Source organism: Pyrus communis, chromosome 8 (genome assembly GCF_041283825.1).
Source record: "Pyrus communis isolate YQ-2024b chromosome 8, ASM4128382v1, whole genome shotgun sequence".
Lineage (NCBI taxonomy): Eukaryota > Viridiplantae > Streptophyta > Magnoliopsida > Rosales > Rosaceae > Pyrus > Pyrus communis.
Window position 1 is genome coordinate 21,441,563 of NC_142572.1, and position 26,761 is coordinate 21,468,323.

At 36.4% G+C, this 26,761-nt stretch overlaps 2 protein-coding genes, 1 long non-coding RNA gene and 1 pseudogene across 4 annotated transcripts; 1 reads left to right on the plus strand and 3 right to left on the minus strand.

The window, feature by feature from the left end:
• Positions 1-201: 201 nt before the first annotated feature.
• LOC148695337 (uncharacterized) lies at positions 202-7,454 on the plus strand. Of its 2 annotated transcripts, XR_015965505.1 has the most exons (5): positions 202-498; positions 637-898; positions 1,300-1,414; positions 1,576-1,656; positions 4,296-7,454. It is a non-coding gene; the product is annotated as an uncharacterized LOC148695337 (long non-coding RNA). The 2 variants fall into 2 exon arrangements; XR_015965506.1 differs by lacking the exon at positions 637-898.
• A 3,286-nt stretch (positions 7,455-10,740) lies between these two features.
• On the minus strand, positions 10,741-11,510 carry LOC148695338 (uncharacterized). The gene is made up of 2 exons (XM_088699277.1): positions 11,430-11,510; positions 10,741-11,344 (listed from the first exon to the last, which is right to left on the minus strand). Exons 1-2 carry the CDS (start codon positions 11,481-11,483, stop codon positions 10,865-10,867), a joined length of 534 nt encoding a protein of 177 aa, XP_088555403.1. The 5' UTR covers positions 11,484-11,510; the 3' UTR covers positions 10,741-10,864.
• A 96-nt stretch (positions 11,511-11,606) lies between these two features.
• Positions 11,607-13,170, minus strand: LOC148695339 (uncharacterized). Its single transcript, XM_088698359.1, has 4 exons — positions 12,951-13,170; positions 12,504-12,742; positions 11,814-12,032; positions 11,607-11,699 (listed from the first exon to the last, which is right to left on the minus strand). Exons 1-4 carry the CDS (start codon positions 13,168-13,170, stop codon positions 11,607-11,609), a joined length of 771 nt encoding a protein of 256 aa, XP_088554485.1.
• A 4,178-nt stretch (positions 13,171-17,348) lies between these two features.
• On the minus strand, positions 17,349-23,879 carry LOC148695340 (calcium uniporter protein 5, mitochondrial pseudogene; annotated as a pseudogene).
• Positions 23,880-26,761: the final 2,882 nt, after the last annotated feature.

Here is a 26,761-nt window from a genome sequence, read left to right on the forward strand (position 1 = left end):
CACATCAATGCACTTTGGGTTGGAAAAAGAGAGAAGAGAGGGCTCGGCCTTGTCAGTTGTCACCATCCCAGAAACTGCATGATTGTCGGCCTTGTCAGTTGTCACCATCCACTACAAAACAGCACCACATTTATCACAGTTAATTCACCACAAACATAAAAGACTCGTCGTAGAATATCCAATATTACCACAGACATTTAAAGTCCGTTGTGAGTAAATGGTTTTAACTACCACCAACCCTCCCAGTCTCACCCATTCGCTTCCTTCGGCGGTTTCTCCGAAATCTCCAAACTACTCATTTCTCTCTCCAAAGCCCCGCCCCCCCTCTTCTTCGAAATCGCAACCGTCTTCTGTCCGGCACCCACACAAGAACTCATCACTGACGCAGAGCCCGCCGGAAGCTCTCTCTAGAGAACGATATGTCGGTCGCCGTCTCCATTGCCTCGCCCCGTCGCCGGCTCGACTTGGATGACCAGCCATTCCTCAATTCCAGGATTTGTATGTCTCTCGATTTCTTTGTAAAGATATTAAAATTTAATTCCATTTATTGAAATGATACCGTGATTATTCTGCAATTAAAGTGTAATTATGAATAAGTATGTTTTTTAACAATTCGATTTTGGCTAAATGTGATAGAGATTAAAGCTTTACTTAGTTTTGGTTCAATACGATATGGTGCAAGAGAAAGGAATATGTTGATAACTAGGAGGCAAGCATGCCTTCTCCAAGCATGACCAAGCATAGAACGAGCTGTGTGAAAATTTTTGGGGTCGAATTGTGCCCTGACAATGTGGCTGTTGCCATGGTATTTTGTTCAAGGTGTCCTAGGCCTTGCAGGGCTTGCTGTCGGTTTTTAACTTTCCATTTAAAAGACGACTTGCATCTCGACCTGGCTGAGGTACATTTACATTCACACTTTCTGTTGTTTTTCGGAACTGGTTTGCTTTACATTTGTAGCTGTAGTTATTAAAAGTGGCGTTCTTGATGAATTGTGAACTTAAATTGACGTTGGTATGCACTGATTGGTAAAGAATTTGCTTTGAGGATTCTGATTAGTATGAAAATGGTGCTAACCGGGGTACGATAATGGGATTCTAGATTTGAATTACTGACGTGAGACTTTGTTTTTCTTTGATAAGTGAACTGTTTGTATAGTTTTGGTTTCTGACAAATTTATATGTGAAGGATCTCCCTCAATTTGTCCCGCTCTCATTTTCAATTTTGATGTCCTCGAAGACTCAACGATGCTATCTTTGAACCTATTTTTGTTTGTTTTCCTAATTTTTTGGCCTTTTGTAGGCGAACTGCTATTATAGTGACTAATAGAAGTAGAAAGAAGGAACAAGGGGTTGAAATTTGGCTAATTCTGCCAATATAGATGTTTTGCAAGTGGCTGGGTTTTGCTAGTTTAAAGGTCTTAACGCTTCTTTTTCCTTTTCTATTGCTTTTGTTAATTCAGGGTTATTACAATTTGCAAGTTACTCTTGAATTATTAAGCTTTCAATTTAAAAAAATAAAACAAGGAAAAACAATGAATTGAGGTATATTTGATGTGTATGCTATTTTGCACTACAGTGAATCGTACAGATCAATTAAATTCTGGGCGGCGAATCTTCACCATTGATGAAATTGTGTTTCTACGTTTAACTTCTACAGGTGCGTCCTCTGTATATTTCTATAATTTCAATTTCTCAAATCTCTATTGTTTATTAGATTTTACTTTCGATATGGTTACTATTGTTTATGGTTTATAAAAAAAATCTTTGTTTATGCTATTGGTTTGGTTAAGCAAAGATTAATACCAACTTCAATTTAAGTTGGCACGTGTTATGATGGATAAAAATCGCATTCCAGTTTGAACACTCGAAATCCTTTAGTCTTTGAGTGACTCAGTGTAACTAAAGGCTTTTCATAGCATGCCCTAATGCCAAGGATCGGCTATTAAACACGTTTCTTGTTTGGGCTTTTATGCAGAGTTTGCTTTATGAAAAATCATAAATAACTCCATAGATGCAGAATCTTTTGGTAGGTGAATGAAATCACAACCATTGTAATGCTCTACTCTTGATCCATCATATTCAACGAATTTGTACCAATTGGAGTCTCCACATGCATCAGCCACAGACCAGATCAATGAGGTCATAGTCTGAGGAGATTAGTTGCCTACATCGTGCCAAAATCGGAGGAGATAAGCTGATCTTGTCCAATCTTAGTCTTAGCTAGGGGTGCCTACTCCTAGTCCGACTCTGACCCTAAGACCATCTTCAATTTTTGGCCTAAAATTAAAAAATTTTAACAAAGAAAATTTAGGTTTTAACCCATAAACAATATTTCAGCTTCCATCATTCTGGGCTAAAATTTTAGCCCCAGATTATTAAAAAATGAATTTAGATTAATTTTTTACTTAAAGTAACTTTTTTTTAAAATAAAAATTTATATAGACTATCCTAATTTAATTTTATGAACATTTTAACCTTAAAATATTTAGATTCTGACAAATACTGAAAAATCACTAATCGATACAATGAAACTCGTTAAACAATATGAAAAAATATGAAACAAATGAAAGATTTTTTTTATAATTATTTTAGCTGTTAGATTTAAATTTGGACAGTTAAATTTTTTTTTTTTTTTTTACCTTTGAATTTCATTAAATTAGATCTTAACCGTTGGATTCAATGAATTTACTAATCCTGGGCTAAATTTGTCTTCCATTTGAGTTTTAGGTTTTAGACCATATTTTAGCCTTGGGTTGGGTTGAGTTTTTGGGGGGAATAGAAGTGCAAATTTGAGTTTTAGCCTAGGGTTGGAGACTGTCTAAACAACAAAAACAAAGCGTCAAAAAAGGGTTTAGGACAAGTTCGATGTCTAAGCAGCTGGTGATCCGCCATCAGCAATTGTAGTACAGGCGTCACATTTGCGGAGTCCAAGTTTTAGGAAGGGGATCTTCGAATCACTTCCATTAAATCCACTCAATCAATGCATATGAGTCTTTGAAATTTGATCCAACGACTAAAAACATAAAGCCCTTTTAAAAATTATAATAACTTTAGCCGTTAGATTAAATTTCAAAGATCCGGATTAATTGATTTGGTAGATTTGATGGAAGGGATCCGCAGAAGATCCCTTTCCCAAGTTTTACACCCATTGGCAGGGTCACTAGGACCCACCTCCTCTTCACTCCTCAATTGGAAATTTGGAATTTAATTCAATCTTGTTCAAGTAGATATGGTATTATTGTCTCCTTAAAAACATTGTTAAATTCCATCTCCTAGATTTTGATTGTTCTTTTATTACGATTTTATCCATCATAACACACGTGCTAACTTGGAGTGATTTTTAAAAATATAACGATTTTGATTGTTCTTTTATTACGATTTTGATTACGATTTTATCTATCATAACATATGGCGGAATGGTGGTTGCTCACAAATAAACAAAGATTTTTAAGTTGGCACGGTTTTGGATATTGTTCTCGTTATATTTTCTAAAATCTCTCCAAGTTAGCACGTGTGTTATAATGGAGAAAATCGTTACAAGAGAACAGTCAAAATCGTAATAGGAGATGAAACTTAACCATGTTTTTAAGGAGACAATAATTCCATAACTACTTGAACAAGGTTGAATTGAATTCTAAAATTTCAATTGAGGAGTGAAGAGGAGGTGGGTCCCAGTGACCCTGCCAATGGGTGTAACACTTGGGAAAAGGATCCTTGTCGGATCCCTTCCATCAAATCAATGAATTCGTGTCCTTGAAATTTGATATAACGATTAAAGTTATTATAACTTTTAAATGAGCATCATGTTTTTAACCGCTAGGTCAAATTTCAATGGCTTGAATCCCGAATTACGTGGATTAGGTGGAAAGGGACTGAACATTAAATTGGTCGTGATTTCGTTCACCTAGCAAAAGATTCTGCGTCTAATGGAGTTGTTTATGATTTTTCATGAGGCAGACTATGCATACAAGCCTCAACAAGAAACATGTTTAGTAGCCGATCCTTGGCATAAGGTCATGCTTGGAAAGACCTTTAGTTACACTGAGCCACCTAAGACTAAAGGATTTTGAGTGTTCAAATTGGAGTGTGATATTGATGGTGGTCCACAATGGATGGAGGTTGTTGAACTTGGTGATCGGGTATTATTTGTGAGCAACCACCATTCCGCCATATGTTATGGTGGATAAAATCGTAATAAAAGAACAATCAAAATCGTAATAAGAGATGGAATTTAACAATGTTTTTGAGGAGACAATAATACCATATCTACTTGAACAAGGTTGAATTGAATTCCAGATTTCCAATTGAGGAGTGAAGAGGAGGTGGGTCCTAGTGACCCTGCCAATGGGTGTAAAACTTGGGAAAGAGATCTTCTACGGATCCCTTCCATCAAATCCACCAAATCAATTAATCCGGATTTTTGAAATTTGATCTAACGGCTAAAGTTATTATAATTTTTAAAATGGCTTTATGTTTTTACCCGTTGAATCAAATTTTAAGGACTCATATTCTTTGATTGAGTGGATTTAATGGAAGTGATCCGAAGATCCCCTTCCTAAAACTTGGACTCTACAAATGTGACGCATGTACTACAATTACTGATGGCGGATCACCAGCTGCTTAGACACTGGACTTGTGCTAAACCCTTATTTGACGCTTTGTTTTTGTTATTTAGACATTCTCCAACCTTTCCACTGGACTTGTCCTAAATTTATTTTTTAATAATATGGGGCTAAAATTTTAGCCCAGAATAGTGGGAGCAAAAATATTGTTTGTGGGTTAAAACCTAAATTTTCTTGGTTAAAAATTTTAAATTTTAGGCCAAAAATTGAAGATGGTCTTAGGGTCAGAGTCGGGGTAGGAGTAGGCACCTCCTAGCTAAGACTAAAATTAGACAAGATCAGCTTATCTCCTCCGATTTTGGTACGACGTAGGCAGCTTATCACCTCAGACTATGACCTCATTGACCTGGTCTGTGGCTAATGAAGGTAGAGACGTCCAATTGGTAAAAATTCGTTGAATATGATGGATCAAGAGTAGAGCATTACAATGGCTGTGATTTTGTTCACCTACCAAAAGATTCTGCATCTATGGAGTTATTTATGATTTTTCATAAGGTAAACTCTGCATAAAAGTCTAAATAAGAAACGTGTTTAATAGCCGATCCTTGGCATAAGGGCATGCTTGGAAAGGCCTTTAGTTACACTGAGCCACCCAAAGACTAAAGGATTTCAAGTGTTCAAACTGGAATGCGATTTTGATGGTGGTCCACAATGGATAAAGGTTGTTGAACTTGGTGATCGGATATTATTTGTGAGCAACCACCATTCCGCCGTATATCGTACCCCCGTGTTCAGAAGGTAGAAAGAAACAGTATTTATTTTGCCTTTGATTACTCATGTTACGACTCAACCGGATGTGACTTTGGAGTATTTTACTTCACAAATAAGAGTATTAGGCATTTTAGTTGCCCCAAGATTTGTTCTTGGTCCCGGTTGCATAATGCACCTTTATGGTTCGTAACCAATCTTTGATAGGTTATGGCTCGTTTGGATGTAATTTTAAAATAACTGAAAGTGTTTTTGGTAAAAATATTTTTAGAACCAATTTTTAGTAAATATGCAAGTAAATCTTGGAAAAGCACTTAAAGTGCTTCGTTGAAGAAGCACATAACTAGTGCTTCGTTGAAGAAGCACATAACTAGTGCTTCCTTGAAGAAGCACATAACTAGTGCTTCTTACATAATGTACTTTAAGTGCTTTTGGATTCCAAAAATATTTTTTCTAAAAGCGTTTTCCATCATTTTAAAAGCACATCCAAATTAGCACTTAGTTTAATTAAATTTTGTTTTCTTTCCCTTTTTTAGTTGGAAAGATTTTCTTTATCATTTTTATTTTTATGAAAATTGTTTACTTCTCATACTCATACGCACTTAATACATATATAAATCACGTGAATGTATAAGCTAGATAAATTTAAAGCATCTAGATATTATATCAATTTCCATAATTGGTCTTATGATCCTTGTGTGATATAAAGAAAAAGTGTACATGTACAATCGTAAAAGTCGAATTGTGATGCTCCCGAGCTATAGGAAACGAAACAGTAACATTATACACAAACTGTATATATGTGACCGAATTAAAATATAGAATACATAAGCGTTTAGGATAATGCAAAAACGTCAGAGAGCCTTGCACTCTTTTCTAGCAAAACCAATGCTGATTTCATATATAAAATGAGGTACATGAGATGATGTAGTCTTTGTACTCTTTTCTAGCAACCAAACATGCAAAAAAGGACTTAAATTAATAGAAGTAGAATTCTCTTCCTTCATGATCTCTATTTCTTACCTTACTTTCTTATTTGAATGGTTACGATTAAATTACGTCAACGCTTTGTGTTAATTTTTTAATAGCCAGAAGAAGACAAAAACCATTTTGTGACAAAAGGGGAGAAATGGGGATGAGAATAGGAGGGGAGATAATGAGAGATGAGAATATGAGGGGAGATAATCCTACTTCAAATTAGGGGGGAGATAATCCTACTCCAAATTAATGAGACCCCAACAAAAGTATTAGGCAGGATAGAGATCGCATGTACATAATTATATTTGTGATTTAGTACGTACTAGGCATTCATCCCATTGTCCAATTAAAGCACAGCTTAAATTTTGAAGGAGAAATTATAAAGCAATAGAAATTCCAATTCATACCTAAATGAGGAGATCATCATTCGTCATTATTTATATTGAGCGAAGAGAAACTTACTTGCATATTAAATGTTAAGATGTCATTAGTTATAACATTATTTTGAATCAATTACATACTATTTTGTTGTTTAATTTTTCCTTACGATAATAAATAATTGGTTGAAAATCTCACAATAGAGACATCGATTATGGCAATTTAAATTTGCGTACCTGTAGTAATGTTATGTATTATGCATTGATATATACACACATATATATATATATATGTGCATATATATTTATATATATATATATATATATTCATATACAATTGCAATTTGTGTAAATAATTGAGATAGAGAGAGGTAGTAGGAGAGAAAAGAGTGTAATTAAAATAATGAAAAAGAATTGATTGATGTCTTTGGTCTGCATGAAGGCCATCAGACAGACAAGATAGGGCAGTGGCGCACACTGCACAAGGTCCTCTCTTAGTCCCATCGGTTAACAGTTTTTGAATCACCTAAAGTTGTATTGCGTTAGTTTTTTTATTATAATTATTAAGATATATTTTAAATGTATTGTGCAAAGATGAAATTTTTCATTACTATGCACATCCTAAAAAGTCGTTAAGTTTTTCGTTTTCACTTTGCGTAAAGTAATGATTTAAATGTTACGCAAAGTGAAAACGAAAAACATGACAACTTTTTAAGACATTATCATGTTTACAAAATTAAATAGTAAGAAATGTTAAATGTAATTATGAAGACTTTGCATTAGTTTTTTTTCCATCGTAATTGTGAAGATTTATTTTAAATGTATTGTGTAATTATGAACTTTTTTTTTACCATGTACGTGCTAAAAAGTTGTCATGTTTTTCGTTTTCACTTTGCGTAAAGTAATGATTTGAATGTTATTTATGCAATTGTCAAACAACATGAGATTTTGGATGCAAGTTCCTACCTAAAGTTCATGAACAATAGTAAGTAGATGTAAATAAAAAAAAAGTAGATGAAAACATTAAGTACTCGTCCAGACTACTATAAAAAATAGTAAGTAGACATGTCAACGGAAGAGCTGACACCTATACAAAGGTGTTCGTACTATAAAAAGATAGTATTTTGTATGTTCCTACCTTTTTATGTGGGAGATATTTTTTATCACAGGTGCTATGCGTCCATTGAGATGTGTTGTGCTAGTTATTTTTTTATCGTATTGCGTCTTAAAATAAAATATATCATACATTGAAAATAAAAAGAAATAAAACATAATTAACTCGCATGTAAAATGTATGAGAAAAGAAAAGACTCTTTGCACGTATGAAAGCACGTTAGAAAAGGCTAGTAATGAATAAAGGAAGAAATACAGCAAGGACCCAAGATATTTCATACGTATCATCTTTTCCTTGCCGTTTATCTTATTAAAATTTGCTAAGAATGAGTTGATAAGTTTGTGGCTTCATGGTATAATCTATACTATTTTTTCTTGACATATATTGTTACACTTTCCCATTCCACCTGCAAATTGCTTTGTCAATTCAATAGCGCCACAACACTAATGCTTGTTTCCATAACTGCAAAACAGAGTTTTTGAATGAGAATAAGAGTTGAGGTGTAAATTGCATTATAGTATGTAGTAATTAAAATGCACATACATTGACAAAAAATAAGAAGAAAAAAAAAGTCATATCCAAAGGAAAATGCATCATTTGTAGCTTTCTTCACAGTTTTTTTCTTATGGGATTGCTTTGATTTTTCTCGTATTGTTTTTACTGCAAGCATGGAACTGACACCATTGTATACGTGTTATTATTCTTAATAGAATGTAAATTTCATTCAACTTGGAGAAATACTATTTGAGCAGCCAAGCTTAAATCCTGCTCCACTACACTCATTTATGTATGACCAAATCACTTGTCATAGATATTGCATTGCATTTTAAGCATTTGTACGTAATATTTTAATTGATATTGACAATGAAATAAAAACATTAGAGATGACCACCTCAATTATTCTAAAATCTTGAATTAACATAAAGCAATGATACAATTAGATTACCGATTGTTAGGGATTTAGAAGAAAAATAATAAAAATGAATCATTCCAAACACCAACAAAACGGAAAAGAGAACCGAAAAAAGGTCTTGAATCTTCAAGTTCCTCAGCCAAGCAATCCTTATCCAGTATCACAAGCCAAAAGTCTTTTACGCCTACATAGAATTTTGTCCACATACCATGTAATTCATATTGCATTCAGAAAAGGCTTTTTCATATATATAAAAAAAATACATAGCAAATCATATACAAATTTATAGCTAGAAAAATAGTGTGCACACTTACTATGGAGAACGTCTAAAATTGAACTAAGAGAAATTAAACTATCCAATTATTATTACAAACTAGTTGGCAATCAGTATTAAGAAAAAGCTGCTTGATGGAAGACAATGATTTTGTTCTTCAATCCAACAATAAAATGAATAAAGTTTTAGACATAGCTTACCAAGGGAAAAAATGCAAAACAAAGAGTCATTTACTCGTCAACTTGTCACAAATTTGTGCAGGTTTTTATTGTCTCCAAGTATATTTTGGCTCTCCCTCTAAATCGCTTTCTCTATCCCCATGTAGTTTATATTTAATTTAATTCCTAATCACATTTGGTATATATAGTTTATCATTTATACAAATTGGAATTTATAAAGACTTACAATGCCAAGTTGTCGACATATATACTTGAGCATCTATGATCTTCATCCCAATTGTCGTTGTCTCGGAGTCTTAGTAATTTGCACACCACGGTCACCTTAGACCATATTCGAAGACTGCGTCGAAAAAGAAGGGGCCGCGTTCCATCATTAAGGGCCAGGGGAAAACAATTTTTGGTTACAAAGAAACCAATCAAACATCATATCAATCGCATAAAACCCCATATAATATGTAGTTTTTTTTTATCAAAATAATACGTAGATTATGCAAACAAAAAAAATTAGTGAGAAATAAAAAAGAACAATACAAAAAGATAAAAAGTACCAATTAACATAACAAAGAAAGCTAATGTATATTAGAACATATTTATGAGAAGACTTGGTTCTCTTGTGCGTGTGGATTACGTTCTCTTAGAAGAGGCCAAGGCTATCTTCTTGTTTGTGCCTGTCCATGAGATAACTCACAACATTAAGTATATGAAGTTTAAAATTAAAAAACAAAAACACAACAAAAGAAAGTTGAGCAAATGGGGAGTAAGAGATCAAACAAACAGTGCGTGGTTGAATTACCTTCTTGGTTATCTTCTAGGGAACACCATCTTGGTTCTCTTCTGGGGAAAATTATGATAGTCTTACCTCATTTGCCGAAGCCTTGAAAATTCTGCCTTCTTGTTTGTGCCTGTCCACCACTTTTAAAATCCCCAAATCGACTCTGAACTGCAAACCCATATTGTAATTCAATAAAACCTGAACAAAGTGAATTAGGATTAAACAATTCAATGTTGAAGAAGCATCAAATGAAATAACACTAGTACAAAAAACACTTTGCGCAACGCAGGTCCTTCGTCGCGCAAAGTCAAAAAACGTCGCGCACAAACTGTCGCGGCAAGGCAGTGACAGAAGACTTTGCGCGACGCAAGTAACCCCATCGTCGCGCAAAGACACTTTGCGACGTATTTTGCGCGACTCAACATCCGTCGCGCAAGTTTCTTTGCACGACGCATGTAAAGGCTTCCTCGCGCAAAGTGTCTTTGCGCGACGTATTTTGTGCGACTCAACCTACGTCACCCAAGATCCTTGCGCGACTCAACCTACGTCACTCAGGATCTTGCGCGACCCAACCTACGTCACTCAAGATCCTTGCGCGACGTAGACTATAGTCGCTCAAAGTGTCTTTGCGCAACGCATGTTCCCAAGTTGCGCAAAGATACTTTGCGCAATGCAGTCTACGTCATGCAAAGATACTTTACGCAACTTGGGAACATGCTTTGCACGACGTATTGTATGTCGCGCAAAGTGGAAATTTGGTTTTGGTAAAAAATATTACTTTCTTAATTTTTAATAATATTGTAATTAAATTCTAAATAATAATTAATTAACCAAAGAAAAGTATTTAATTATACAATATATGAAAATGTACATACAAGATGTCCAAATAAAAAAGAAAAAACTACAAGTAATCTTCTAGGTGAAGTGGCTACTGGGTATCGGCAGGGTGAAGTGGCTCGGAGGTTGAAGGTGTAGCAAGATCAGGTATTGGTAGTGAGATTTGGAGGCCGGTCATCTGTATGGCTCGTATAAGATCTCTCATCTGTCCGTCATAAGTATGCAGCTGCTCGCCCTGGGCCCTTATCTGCTCCTTCATCTGCTCACCCTGGGCCCTCATCTGCTCGCCCTGGACCTCAAGCTGACCCTTTAAGGTTATCACTTCCTCCTTCAATGAATCGACCTCTGTGGTGTTTGATCTGGAAGAAGAGGCACCAGTCTCACGAAGTCGTGCTTTCCCCATGCACCGAACAACCTTGCCGTGACGATGACGTAAGTTCTGATCTAGGACATCAGTCAAAATCTGAAAACCTGCATCATCAGGTACTGTGACGTCCTCAATTGGGGTCTCCGGGGGAAGTTGCGATGTTGCTTCTTGGAGAACAGTAGTGCTTTTTTCCACCATAAGAGCCTGTAATAATAAAGAAAAAACATATATATAAATAATATTTGAACGATTCATACATATAAGAATAATAACAATTACATATACTTACATGAAGCTGCCCAGCGGTCTCATCTCCAGGTTGAACGTAAACGTCCTCGAACATGTCGATCTCTGGGAACTTAGAACCCTCCTGAAGAAAGAAAAAAAAACATTAAGAAAATTTTATTAATCAATAATAATAAATAAATTGTATAAAATTTCTAAATTAATATACTTTTACCTGACGTCATGTCTGAAGCCTATATGAAAAGGGCTTCGAACCAGAATGGTGGAGAAGTGTCTTTGACTCCCGAGCTATCTTGCCAGCAACAGATTTCTTCTGTTAAACACACAATATACATGTTAATGCGACTATTTGAAATAAATTAATAAAAAAAGCTTTAAAAAATAACTAAAACAATAATAAATTATTATTCAAATATTATGTACATACCACAAATTTTGGGTCCGTAAAATGTTTGCAAAGCCATTCCCAATCCTCTGGCCGGTCCTTCAACTCGCTTGGGCAACCATGTAGGCGAGCAATCTCCGGAGTATCCCATAGCTTAAAATGCGTGTGAAGATAGTTCTTCCAATGTTTGTACCGGATTGCTAAGGTCTCATCTAAGTAGGCCTTGACCTCGGGAAATATATCATCAAGATCAAAAATTACCTACGAATATGAAAAACAATAAAATAATAGTAAGAAATATAATAATATTAAGATAATATATTTTGGTTTTTAATATTTGTAAACAAAACTAAAAAAATGATATTGAATCCGAATTTGTTTATTTAGATGAAGAAAAGAATGCAAGAATCGGAAAAATAATTTATGAACCCAATGACATTCATGAACAAGCAACTCAGACATGGCATAAAGTACAAGATTATAATAAACAAGAATCGATAAGATTAGCTTATGAATTTGAAAAAGAAACAGAAGAGGTAATTTCAAAAATTGATGAAATAGATCAAAATGAATTAAATAACGAGATACAAGAGTTGGATGATTTAATTTCATTACTAGATTCGATACATACCTAAGTAATCCAATGAGTCAAAATGAATATACAGAACATCAAGAAGAACAATATTTTTATGCAGAACCAAGTAGTTAAAGGTTAAAAATTAATATACTAACCGACAACTTGTCTCGCACCAAATCCTTCGTCCAATCTGGAATTTCTGCCCATTTCTCCCACTGCATAGGACAAATTTGTTTAATAACAACACCACAGCTACTAGCGATGATGCTATGTTGTTGAGCTGTAGCCGCTCCACGATGTAGTGGGTCATACTCAATCTTGATCTTGGAGCCAGTCAAACGTACACTCTGTGCCGGCTTCAGCATTCGACTAGGCCCCCTAGTTTTTTTTTTAGCTGGCCAAAAATACTTAAATGGTGAAAACCCAAAGCTTAAATTTTCACAAAAAATTCAAAATAACTTCCCCTAATAGTATAGCATTTCACAATCCAACATAACTTCCCCTAATAGTATAGCATTTCACAATCCAACAAATTTTTAGCATCATAAAAATAATAATTTTAAAATGAAAAATAAAATACAACGTAGTCATCAAGAAACTACCTGGATGGGAGGCCTCACCCTCGACTCTGGATGCTGCGGAAGTGTGATCAGAAGGGTCCAGCTCACGACGACGTCGGTGAGGTCGTCGTGCACTGAGCGGGTGAATGGATACTGATGACGTCGATGAGACAGGCACCTGGGGCCCCATAGGAGTAGCCTCAGTAAGGGGTGTAGGAGGCGCATTGGTCACGCTCCGACGACGAGTGATCAAATGCGACATCTATACACTTAATTTGCGTCTGCTTCGAGTTTGGCGTCACTGCCTTGCGAACGAGAGGGAGAAAGATGAGTCTTAAAAATCAAATTCGGATTCAATATATGGGAAAGAGGGAAAGAGGGAAAGAGGGAAAGAAAAAGGGAAAAAGGGAAGAAGGAAAGAGGTTTATACGGGCTCTGTGTCCAACATGGGCCAACGCCTGCTTGCTCGATCCCGTCAAGTGGAATCATTGATGGCAGAGGTGGAAAATCTTAAGCAAGAGATCAAACAGCTTAAGTACGAGAATAGAAGTTTGCATGTGCTTGCAAATAACTATTCGACGGATATGAAGAGGAAGCTTGATGAGCTGCAAGAATCTGAAGGTCGAATTCAAAGTGATCGTCAAAGGCTTGCGGCTTATCTCCAGAGGCACATTTTTCCTGGGTCATCTAGCGTTCCACCCAGTATTGAGGCCTCGAATGCTCTATCTTCGATGCCTCCCGCTCCGATGCCTCCTGCTCCGATGCCTTCCGCTCCGATGCCTTCCGCTTCTAGAGTTTTGCCACGTAGTGGGGCTTCACGTAAACAACCTTTGTGAAGGCTCCATCATTCTGCCATGTTTTTTTTTTTTTATTTTTTTTTTTTATGAACATGTTTTGTTTTATTTGTACCCGTTTTGCTTATAAGTACAAAATAAATAAATTAAAATCTACTCAGTAAATACATATATGAAAACAATGAATTGATTCGATCGTCAATTTAAAACATTTACACAAGTGGATACCACAAAAGAAAAAGGCAATGCAAGAACCCCAAAAGAAAAGCAAAAGGCCAAAACCAAAAAAAAAAAAAAAAAAAAGGGACTTTGCGTGACGTAGGTACATTTACGTCGCGCAAACCTGTTTTGCGCGACGCAGTTGTACATACGTCGCGCAAAGTCTTTTTTTTTTTTTAAAAAAAAAAAAAAAACCCGTTTTGCTTATAAGTACAAAATAAATAAATTAAAATTTACATTGTAAATACATATACCATTGAATTTGATAGGAAATGCATTGTACGAAACTAATTTCAACGATCCAACTGTCAAACTTGTTTGTATATACTTGGAGATCTTATACGTCAAAAATCGCAAAAAACAAACATGCACAGATTAAGTAACGGGACAAACCTTTTCGACGACTCTAAGTGTTAGTGAATCTAATGTTTTGATGGGATACGCATTGTACGAAACTAGTTTCAACGATCCAACCATCAAACTTGTTCGTATATGCTTTGAGATCGCATACGCCAAAAATTGTAAAAAACAAACGTGCAAAGATCAAACAACGGGACAAACCTTTTCGACGGCTATAAACGAAAAATCACGATTTAACGGTTATATTAACTCCGATTTTGATGATTTTTTACAGCTACACTATTTAACCCTATATGAATATAATGAACTGATTTGATCATCAATTTAAAATATTTACACAAGTGGATACCTCAAAAGAAAAAGGCAATGCAAGAACCCTAAAAGAAAAGGAAAAGGGCAAAAAAACAAAAAAATTAATAAAAAGGGACTTTGCGCGACGTAGTACAAAATATATAAATTAAAATCTACTTACTAAATACATATACCATTGAATTTGATGGGGGTACGAAATTAGATTCAATTATTCAACCGTCAAACTTGTTTGTATATACTTTGAGATCGCATACGCAAAAAATCGCAAAAAAAAAAACATTCAGAGATCAAGTAACGGGACAAAAAGGTTCATCAGTTATAACCAAAAATCACAATTTAATGGTTATTTTAACTTCGATTTTTATGATTTTTTTACAGGTACACTCCTTAAGCCTACGTCACGCAAAGTTGGCAAAAAAAGGGTAAAGTATTCTTTGTTTGGTGCCAAGATCTTGCGCGACGCATAAAACGTCGCGCAAAAGGCATTTGCGCGACGGAACTTTGCGCGACTAAGGCTAACGTTGTGCAAAATACCTTTGCGCGGCGCAGGAGCTAATGCGTCGTGTAAAGCTGTTTTGCGCGACGCCACTATTTGTTGCGCAAAGTTTCGTCGCGCAAAGTCATTTTGCGCGACGTTTTGTGTTTTTGGTCGTGCAATCATACTTTGCGCAACGAAATGTTATGCGTCGCGCAAAATTCGGTCGCGCAAACATGTTTTTCTACTAGTGTAAGGTGGACCGGTACCTATAAATTACATTAAAGAAGAAGCATAAATGAAGAAACACCAAATTGTAAGGTGGACGAAGAAGCACCAACAAAAAAAGAAGGGTACGTGTGGGGATGGCAAAGGATCGGTTTGGGAACGGAAATACTATATCCATCCCCATAACCACGAAAATTAACCATATCCATGACCGTAAATTAACCATCGGGTATTATCCATAACCATACCCACCGGATAACAGATTCCCCATCGGTTAACAGTTATATCTATCTTTATTAGTACAAAAAATATATTCACCCAATTGACGCATGATAATTTAGTAAATATTAATTTCGTTATTAAATATTTGATGTCTAAAATGATTGAATTAAGGGAGTTTTAACGAAAAAACCCACAGTATTGTTCATTTTAACGAAAAACCACATTTTTACACAAAAAAGTCAATCCTGGTACTATTCACTTTACCCTTTATTTTATTCTTATCGTTAAAACTCAAAGTTTTCAAGTCATTTTCATTAGTTTTCCTTTTCATTAATGGATCTTGTGGAGTATGAAAATTAAAGCTAAACATTGATAATGTTGGTTATCTTTGATATCGCCCATAAATACCATTAAATTCTCATAGATTTTGATTCATATCAAAACTATTGAACTTTGCCATAAAATGCAACTTACACAATGCAATTTTTGTATTCTCAAGGTAATGGATTCGGTGAATAATGAATATACATATATTATATAATACTTAAATATTATATATAATTATATTATATATTATTCGGTTCGGATTCGGGCACGGATATGGATTGGGAACCCCTATAACCATATCTAAAACCATAACCGAATAATATTCACGGTTTTTCCCCATTCCCAAAATATACCCGAATTTCCATATCCAAATCCAATCCATTCGGACGGTTATCGAGTTTAACGGTTATAATTGTCATCCCTAGGTACATGAAGTTGAGTGGGTTTCTCCCGAATAGTAACGTGTGGTAGGTTGGGGTTTTAATTGTGCAACTTTGGAACCACTACAACTGCTTGTTGGGAGTTTGCTGGGTTTAGGCATTCTCCAACCCTGGGCTAAAACTCAAATTTCCACTTCTTCCCCAACCCCCCAAAAAAAAATTACAATACAGAGATGATCAGGGCTAAAACTCAAATTTCCACTTCTTGCGTGGATTGTTAGGGTTTGGCCGAGTAGTTTTGGGATTTTACTTGATTTAATCAAAATTTGTAACTAACCACTAGTTGAATTCTGCGAGGGTGTTTTTGTAATTTTGACTTATTCTGCACGTATGTTAAAGGAATTTTTAGTTTAATACAATTAGTTGAAAATATTTTTTTTTCAAGTTTCCAATTAATTATGTTTTTACACTTGGTATACTGAGTTATATACCGGACTTCCCGACATAGTGAAACATTTCTTTTTATGTTACAGGTCTTGTGTAATTGAAAGAGTTTTGTGTAGTTTCAAAAATCTAGGAAGTTTTGTGAAAACACAAGAATTCTCAATAGGTGTATTTGAAATTAAGCACCATTAAATTAACTCAATAATTAAAGTGTTAAAATGCACCTATCCTAAACGATGATATCATGGGGTCGATTATCTCCGATTTTTAAAGCTTCCATCAGCTCTGCATGTAGTTAAATATATAAAATATAAAATGAAGTCATGGACTTAAAGTGGCAGTATTTTAGACGTACTTAAATTAGACGTGCAAATTTTTCAATAAGGTCATTGTAGTATAGTGGTAAGTATTTTCGCCTGTCACCCTAGTAACCTGGTTCAATTCCTGACAATGACGATAAAATTGGATACGGTAGGGAATTAATGTAAGTATTTTTATGGGTTTTAGGACTGTATTTACATAACATGGCTCTTCATCCTACGTAAGTGTTCGTATTATTTGATTTCTTTAATCCTATTTCTGAAACATACTAGAGCCCTAATTTTTTTTGGACTTTAGTTAGGAATAAATTCTGTTATTTTAGTACACTTAATAAAATTGATTAATAATGATAAATAACTTAAAAGTGGACGGAGGTGACGAAGAAGCAAATGGGCGCCATGACATCCCAGCTTAGCTCCCAGAAAGTGAGCCTCACGGGCCACGGCCCCGATCGTTTGAAATAACAAAAAACCCAGCCCACAGTAGAGCTCCCCTCGTACCACGGCCCTGGCTTTTTGGTCAATTAACATCTTCTGAGTTTCCATCCGGTGCAGCTCTTTTCTTCTTGGATCGTTTGGGATGAGCATGGATTGTGAGATTATGCTCTCCATCGATTTAGCCACCTGTAAAAAAAAATTAGACAAAGGTTTGTCAGGCATTACAAAAACGAGAACGACTTCTCTGCAATGAGGTGATATAACAAACAAATCACACAGTTTTACATGTCATTGTCTTACAGGACCAAAATACTCGATGTGTCTTATTTTCTAGATCCCAAAATCAACGATGATGCTCTCGTTATGTAAACGTCTTCAATACATGTCAAACGACCAAGGATAATACAGTTTTCTTCAACCCAAGACCTCAAGGTCAATTCCGTAATTTTACCAGATCACAAACAACAACAGAAACAAAATCTACATAAAAGCGGGAAAGAATAAGAAGTTACCTACTCCAGCCGGAGAAACACTACGTTTCCCAAAACAATAACGTTTGCGGACTCGTCCATCATCTTCGCGAACTCAGCACCTTGCTCTTCGCGCTCGCATCCTTCGCTGCAGATCCGAACGAACTCCGATCGCGAAATGGAAGTTTCCTGAATCTCTCTCAGCTTCTCCACCTGAGAAAGCCTCAGAATCTTCTTCGCATTGCGGACCGAGATTCCGAACGGAAGCTCGGAGGTGGGTTTCCGATCTGGAGGCAGAAGGCAGAGACCGCCGAGTAGAGCTGATCATCGCTAATGTTGATGCCTCTCAGCTTTTCCCGGAGCTTCTCCCCAACCAGAACAGTCAGGAATTCTGGGAGCTTCATTGCCGACTGGCGGTGGAGGAATTGGTGGAAAAATCCTTTCCGGGGGGTGTCCGTCGAGGTCAGATACTCCCTGTGGTAATTCACCTGGGCGGCATTCGGAGGCACGATGGTTTGGTGATCTTCCATAACCGACGACGGTGGTGGCGCTAGGGACACTTTGGTGGCGCCAAATGAGCGCTTGACGGAGCGCCATTGACGAGTGAGAAAGTAGAGAGAGAAAGTGAGAACCCAGACGGTGGGTGTGAATGAGAGGCTCTCTCTTGAGTGTTGAGCGTTGGGAGTGAGCTGCTGTTATTTATAGGCTGAGTGTCCGACGTTAGCGGAACTTGTTGGAAGATTGATAGTAACGTTTTGGGGACACGTCACAAATTTTTCGCGGCCAAATTCTTATTATAATTCTCTCGCTTAATACAATTTTTCTTTAATAGTATATAGCAGTTGATAATTGAAAATAAATGATCTAACATTACAACAATTAAATCTAACAGATATTAAGCGATAAGTAGCATTAAAGCGACAACCGACCAACTTTTGACAGTTATTTGACCACTCGTCATTGCATTGCAATAATTTTTTCAGCATGCATATATATGCCTAACCCAAAAAACTGAAATCCCGTGGAAAGGAAATTCTTAACCATCCCAATAACTAAAGAGAAACAAATTCCACCGAAACAACCGATTAACGATTCAAGAAGCAAAACACCAGAAGAATCAAAATATGAAAGGAATTATAGGAGGAGGATGAAACAATAATATTCACCCTTCGAATTATATCCTTTTGCAAATTCTCTGAATAAGAACAAAAGAAGGGAATCTTAAACAAATGGGAGTACCCTATGCATGGGAATCTCATTAGGCTGTTGGATTCCAAATTTTAAGATTCTTAATTAGATAATGATCCCACTAGTGAAAGTCTACCACCTCCATTTTAATTTGCATGGGTAATATAATGCGTGGGAAAGGAGACGATGAGGCAACTCCCTAAACCCCTTTTTTTCTTTTTTTTTCTTTCTTTGAAGAGAGTCAACTTCCTAACTTATTTATGTCATTGTTTCAACGAGTGGATGTATATTTTTGCTCATTACTTTTAAGTGATGGTAATGTTCACCATAATATTTGTTATTATTGAATGCGGTTAAATTTTAAAATTTGTGTTCATCCACCACACAAATCTCAAAATTTAAACTAATTCAACAGTTATAAATAAGTGATGAGTACAAATATTCTTCAACCAATCCAGTGTTTGTCAAATATTTCTACGTAACCCCCACTAGATAGGATTTTATTGTTGGGTATCTGCAAAGCATGGAACATAGGAGCCCAAAAGATGAATGCTTGGACCTATTCTTGCTATCACCTCAACAGCTTTCAACCTGCTCACTTTGAATGAAGATCAATTACTGCATTTTGAATCTTAGCTCCTTCCTTCAGCTGGCTTCTTCCTTCCTTCACCTCCTTCCTTCAGCTGGCTCCGCCCTATCTATTCATCTCTTTTTTCAAATGGATATTTAGGGATCTCTCACCCTAACAGACAATTGTGATTGCCATTTTTTGGTGGCAGAACCATGCAGTTTTCCAACGAGGTTCACTGAGTCAGCTTTTCTTTTCTTTTCTTTTTTTTTTTTTTTTTTTTTTTTTTAAACTTCACCCAGCGAGGTCCACGTTAGTGACATATTGTTTGCTTTGGATGGAATATCATCATGTTGGTTATTATTTCACCCAAATTATAAGTATGTACTTGTTTTTTATTAGAAAAAGGCTAAAGAAATCACATTTTGTATCACCCTTGTGTACTACATGATGTGACAAGTAATATATACATACCACATCAATTAATAAACTTATCTCATATAAATGTTAATCATATATATATCATTAATTTGCCACATCATGTGGTACACGTAAATAATCTCTCTTAACATTTTTTTTAGTGTGCCTAGCAATAGCATTACTCTTTTTATTAACTTATAGTAGTATTAACCATAAGTGACTAATTGCCATGTCAGCACCTATTAGCTTCATTGTTGGAAAAGGGTATATAAGGACCTTATATTATTGTTTTAAATTAAACTCATTCAGTTGTAATAACAAAAAGATAATGTTTGTGTACTCTCATAGGGGACTTGATTGTCCCCTCAATTACGATTAAAGAATTGTTACCGTTTGAACATCATAATTTGAACTCATTCACTTTAACATTATCTAAAGATCATATGTGCAAAAAATCATTCAATTTAGAGATCGTTTAGTCATATATATGCATAAAACAAATGTAGGGTTCTTTCTAAGGATACTACTTGTTATTAAAACCTAACGCAGATGAATGACTAAACGAAATCCAAATTGATTGATTTTTTGCAGATATAATCTTTACATGATGTTAAAGTGGGGGACACAATCATTATCCATGATAAAAACATAACTTTTTAGCTAAAATAGCCCCTGAGATTTACATAACACATCACTTTGGTCCTTGAGATTTGAAATCAATAGAAGTGATCCCTGAATTTGTCCACCATCAATCATTTTGGTCATTCCATGAAAAATTATATTGAATAAGGACCAAAATGACAAAAATACCCTCAATTGGCCAAAATGATTGATGGTGGACAAACTCAGGGACTAATTCTATTGGTTTTAAATTTCAGTCACCATAGTGAAGAGTTATGCATATCTTAATGACAATTTTGGCTAAAAAGCCTAAAACAACTATCAAATATACAAGAGCTTTCTTCCTTTCAAAACTTCTCCTTTTATTTCTTCTTCCTGTGATTCTTTCCCTTTTATGTTATGGTTATGAATTAGAAGTGAGACATATTAACCATATGTTACCCACTCAAAACATAATGAGGCATGAGTAAATTCGTGACCAAAGCTAGGTTCAGACGTATGTGAATATGTGAGGGTGAAAAAGAAAATTAAGAAGGAGAAAAGTGGGCTGATGCAATACCTTTGTGCCAATCATTGGACTTGATTAGTATTACTGGTGGCACAAAATTGGCAAACAATCCAAAGAGCTCATACTAAATTACTCTGTGGAAAGCATATAGAAATACATATCGTTAACATCTGAAAAGTGAGAAATGTTAATAAGAATTTTTTAAAAGTGAGATTTTTTATGTATTCTATGCCACTACAACTGCAAATTTTAAGCTTTAAGTCAACTATTGAAGTTGGTCTTATGGTCTTCTTACACCAGTTTTTTCTTTTGCTTTTGCATGTTTTCACAATTCGTTGACGCTACTTAACACCTGAGTACAACTAATTACATACATATATATATATATATATATATATATATGCATACAAATCATATAACTATAAATCGATGGTAGGGGAGGGTGACTATGGCTTCCCTATAATGTTAATTTCCAAATGGCATATGGATTATTGTAAGATGAGGGTGGACCATCTAAATTTATCAATGAACATTATAAATGATATAGGTTCTATCAATGTCATGGAGGATTTAGTGCCATCCAGTGGAGATACCGATACAAGGACACATTGACCAACCACAATATAAGAATTTTTCGATTTAAATTAACCATATTAAACAAAAACAAATTAATGATCCTTCAGTTCATGAGATTGGCTGCAAGGTGATTCCCTGCCTTTAGGCCCTAATTAAAGAATTAGTTGTTAATTAGAACGTCATGTGGGAATTCCTACCGCATGGAATGCTGCCCAAATCTGACGCATTAGCGTACGTAGTTACTAAAACGACAGAAGTGGGAGGCAACGCAACAAGGCATGCACTAGGAGTCTAGGTTAAACAAACACACACACACATGTGAATAGATCCGATTCTCTACTCTTCCATTTTTCTTTTCATTTAGTCCCATTCTATTTGGACGCTTGCGATTAACCTATGTTAACACCTCGTGTTGAATTTTTTATAAATAAAAAATAAAAAAATAAAAAAATAAAAAAAAGAGGAAAGTTAAAAAAGAGAGGAGAGGAGTAAATTTAGAGGGATATAAAGCAATTAAGTTAACATCATTTGGATATAAAGCACTCTCACAAGAATCAGCTTCTAATTCAATAGAAGTAGCGATGGCAAATATAGTCTGATCGAGGTTTTGATGCCTCGATTCAGATAGATTTTAGGATTTGATGCCTCCAAAATCTTTGCTACGTTATCAGCCAAGAAAATCTTCTCTCGACAAGTCATGAGCCTTCAAAAGGTTGTGTTAACTCCAATTTAAAGAGTATTGACTAAACAATTTGGCCTAAAAGGCGTTGACTTCAATGACTGAACACTGGTTGGGCCTTCCAAAAGATTGATGTTGGTTCCGGTATAATATATGGCTCGACCAGTTCTTGATGTGGAAAATGGTTTCTCTTGTGACCTTGTGTGAGGACACTCGTGAGGGGGCTATTGGGATTTTGGGCATATAATTGCGATTTTTATTTAACCGAATAATTAAATACACAGTGAAAAATAAATAAATAAACATCATATGTAATCTCAATTACACATCCATTTAATATATGGCTCGACCAGTTCTTGATGTGGAAAGTGGTTTCTCTTGTGACCTTGTGTGAGGACACTCGTGAGGGGGCTATTGGGATTTTGGGCATATAATTGCGATTTTTATTTAACCGAATAATTAAATACACAGTGAAAAATAAATAAATAAATAAACATAATATGTAATCTCAATTACATATCCATTTGGTTGTCATTCAATAATACAAGAAAGAAGATGGTGAAGAGATAAACTTAATCCTTAGCCATGTGTGCACCACTTCGTAGGATCATTTTTGTGCTTATGTTTTTCCTCTTCATGATTAATCAATGAAAGCTCCCCAAATGGTCTGTCTTTAAGAGTATTCATACTTATACACGAACGACGGATGATGGAGAGAACCATTTGATTGTGCTAATAAGATCACTCACTTGGACCAACAGAATCCGCGGTACACTAGGAGGCTTTCTGCTAGGGTTTTCTCCTTCTCTATTTTTTTTTTTTTTTTGCGTTCTGAGGTACAAAACTAATTGCATTCACAATATCATTAGGCGTATATGAGAAAACGCATGGATATTTATGATAACCCATGCCACACCTCCTTATAGAGTTTGACGCCATGGGCTTTGTCCCATGCGTCTTGTTCAATCACTTCCTACTTTGGGCTTGTAGTTTGGATCCCTTTTAATTAAATAAATCTTGATGCATATTTTGTTAGAATTGTTTAAAACTTCTAGCCGTTATCCGATAAGGGTTTCCAGCTAGGGTTCCTAGTTTTTAGGGTTGTTTTATCTCTTAGGAATCAATAATCCCTATACTTGAGGGACATACTGCATGTAGAACTGTTTTGACGTAGTCTCCACCACGATCGTAGGTCCGGTTATCGTGGGAAGTAGTTGTTTCATTTTCTTGTTCAAATATAAGGTTATTTAATAGCCATGAAGTTTGCTTTGCTTAATAAGAATTCTCCCTTGTTGCTTTGTAAGCTTTCGAACTTTGCATTACAGCAGTCATTTGCAAGTTTCTGGTTCCAACATCTGGTATCAGAGCCCCACTCCGGGGCCTGATCGAGAGCCTGCAACCTAAGCGGAGAGATACAACCATGGCGTCTGAGAATAGTTTCGTACAACCAGATATTCCCAAGCTTGATGGACACTATGACCACTGGAGTATGCTTATGGAGAACTTCCTTCGTTCCAAAGAGTATTGGAACTTGGTGGAGATTGGGATCACTGCAGCAGCAGGATGATCGGAAACTGGGGAAGCACAGAAGAAGATCTTAGATGAACTAAAGCTGAAAGACTTGAAGGCCAAGAACTATTTGTTCCAAGCTATAGATCGGTCCATTTTGGAGACCATTCTGAAGAAAGACACAACAAAGGATATATGGGATTCCTTGAAACAAAAGTATCAAGGAACTGCACGTGTAAAACGTGCACAACTGCAGGCCCTTCGCAAGGAGTTCGAGGTGCTGCACATGAAGAATGGAGAAACAGTCAATGGTTATTTTGGCAGAACTCTTGCCATAGCTAACAAGATGCGGACTCACGGAGAAAGGATGGACGACGTGGTGATCATTGAGAAAATCTTGAGATCCATGACAACGAAGTTCGACTATGTTATCTGTTCGATTGAAGAATCGAATGACCTAGATGTCATGTCTATCGACGAACTCCAGAGCAGTCTTTTGGTGCATGAGCAAATGATGAGTCGACATCAGGAGGATGAACATGCTCTTCAGGCTACTCATGGAATCCAGCAAGGAGGACGAGGATGAGGAACCTATCGAGGAAGAGGAAGAGGACGGGGAAGGCTAGACAAGTCAACCCTGGAATGCTATCACTGCCATGAACTAGGGCATTTTCAGTGGGAGTGTCCAAAGAAAGCTAAGGAGGAGAAGGCAAACTATGTGAAGACAAAAGAAGAGATTTTGTTGATGGCATTTGTGGAGTTCAATGAGGCAACAGCGGAGCACACATGGTTCCTTGATTCTGGATGCAGCAATCACATGTGTGGCAAGAGGGACCGATTTAGTGAGTTTGATAGCAGCTTTAAAGAATCAGTGAAACTTGGAAATAATTCCAGCTTGACTGTCCAAGGCAAGGGAAACGTTCAAATGGAAGTAAATGGTATGATACACGTGATCACCAGTGTGTTCTATGTGCCAGATTTGAAGAATAACTTGTTAAGCATCGAACAATTACAAGAGAAATGACTCTCAGTACTTATCCAACATGAAAAGTGCAAAATCTTTCACTCGGAGAAAGGTCTAATCATGGAGACCAAGATGAGTTCTAATCGAATGTTTGCAATATCAGCTCGAGGTCCACTAAAGGAACAAAGATGTTTCTCGTCTCAAACCACTGATCAAGCATGACTTTGGCACTGTCGCTATGGGCATCTTAGCTGTAATGGGCTTAGAATACTTCAACAGAAGCATATGGTGGAAGGAATACCTCAGTTCACTGCCTCTCAAAGGGTATGTGAAGACTATTTGGTGGGGAGACAACACAGAGATCCTTTTCCCAGAGAAAGCACATGGAGAGCTTCCGAGGTACTACAACTAGTGCATGCGGGCATATGCAGGCCAATTAATCCTACATCAAACAGCAAAAAGAGGTATCTTATCACCTTTATAGATGATTTCAGCAGAAAAACATGGGTTTATTTTTTGGTAGAGAAGTTTGAAGCATTTGGCACGTTCAAATCCTACAAAGCAAGGGTAGAGAAGGAAACTGGGACATCAATAAAAAGCTTAAGAACAGATCGAGGAGGGGAGTTCACTTCACACGAATTTACAAATTTTTGCCAAGAGAATGGAGTCCACAGGCAATTAACTGCAGCATATACTCCCTAACAGAACGGTGTAGCAGAACGAAAGAATCGCACCATCATGAACATGGTGCGAAGTATGTTGTCAGCCAAGCAAGTTCCAAAAACTTTCTGGCCAGAAGGAGTTAACTGGGTAGTGCATGTGTTGAACCGATGCCCCACTCTTGCCGTGAAGAACAAGACACCTGAGGAGGCATGGAATGGACACAAACCATCCGTGGACCACTTCAGAATCTTTGGTTGCATTGCTCATGCTCACATACCTGACAATAAAAGAGTGAAGCTCGATGCCAAGAGCTGTAAATGTGTATTGCTTGGGGTGAGTGAAGAGTCTAAAGCTTATCGATTATTTGATCCTGTCTCACAGAAAATAATCATAAGCCGATATGTAGTGTTCGAAGAAGACAAACAGTGGGTTTGGGATGACAATCACAAGGAAGTTATTATGACAGATCTCGAATGGGATATTGATGAAGAAAATGGCACTGAGATGACAAGTCATCCTGAGGTTGAAAGTAATGAAGAAATTGAAACTGAATCTGATTATGGTGGATCAATAGTTGAAGAAGACAGCCAAGTTGATGAAGCCTCACCTTTCACAGGACGAACTCGAAGACCACCAACTTGGATGAGGGATTACGAAACAGGTCAGGGCTTATCCGATGAGGAGAATGAGGGTATGGCTCAATTGGCACTATTTACTGATCAAGATCCCATAACCTTTGAAGAAGCAGTGACGTCCGAAATATGGAGACAGGCCATGGATCAAGAAATACGGGCAATCGAGAAGAAAAGTACGTGGGAATTAGTCGAGCTACCACCTGGAGGGAAAACTATCGGAGTAAAATGGGTATTCAAGACGAAACTTAACGAGAATGGAGAAGTAGATAAACATAAAGCTCGACTAGTCGCTAAAGGTTATTGCCAACAATATGGGATCGACTATGCAGAAGTCTTCGCACCAGTTGCTCGTTTAGACACCATTCGCATAGTAATCTCGCTTGCTGCGCAAAAGAACTGGGACATTTATCAGCTTGATGTCAAGTCCGCATTTCTGCATAGGGAGTTAAATGAGGAAGTATTTGTTAATCAACCACCCGAGTATGAATAGAAGGGGCAGGAGACGAAAGTATATCGACTGAAGAAGGCTCTAT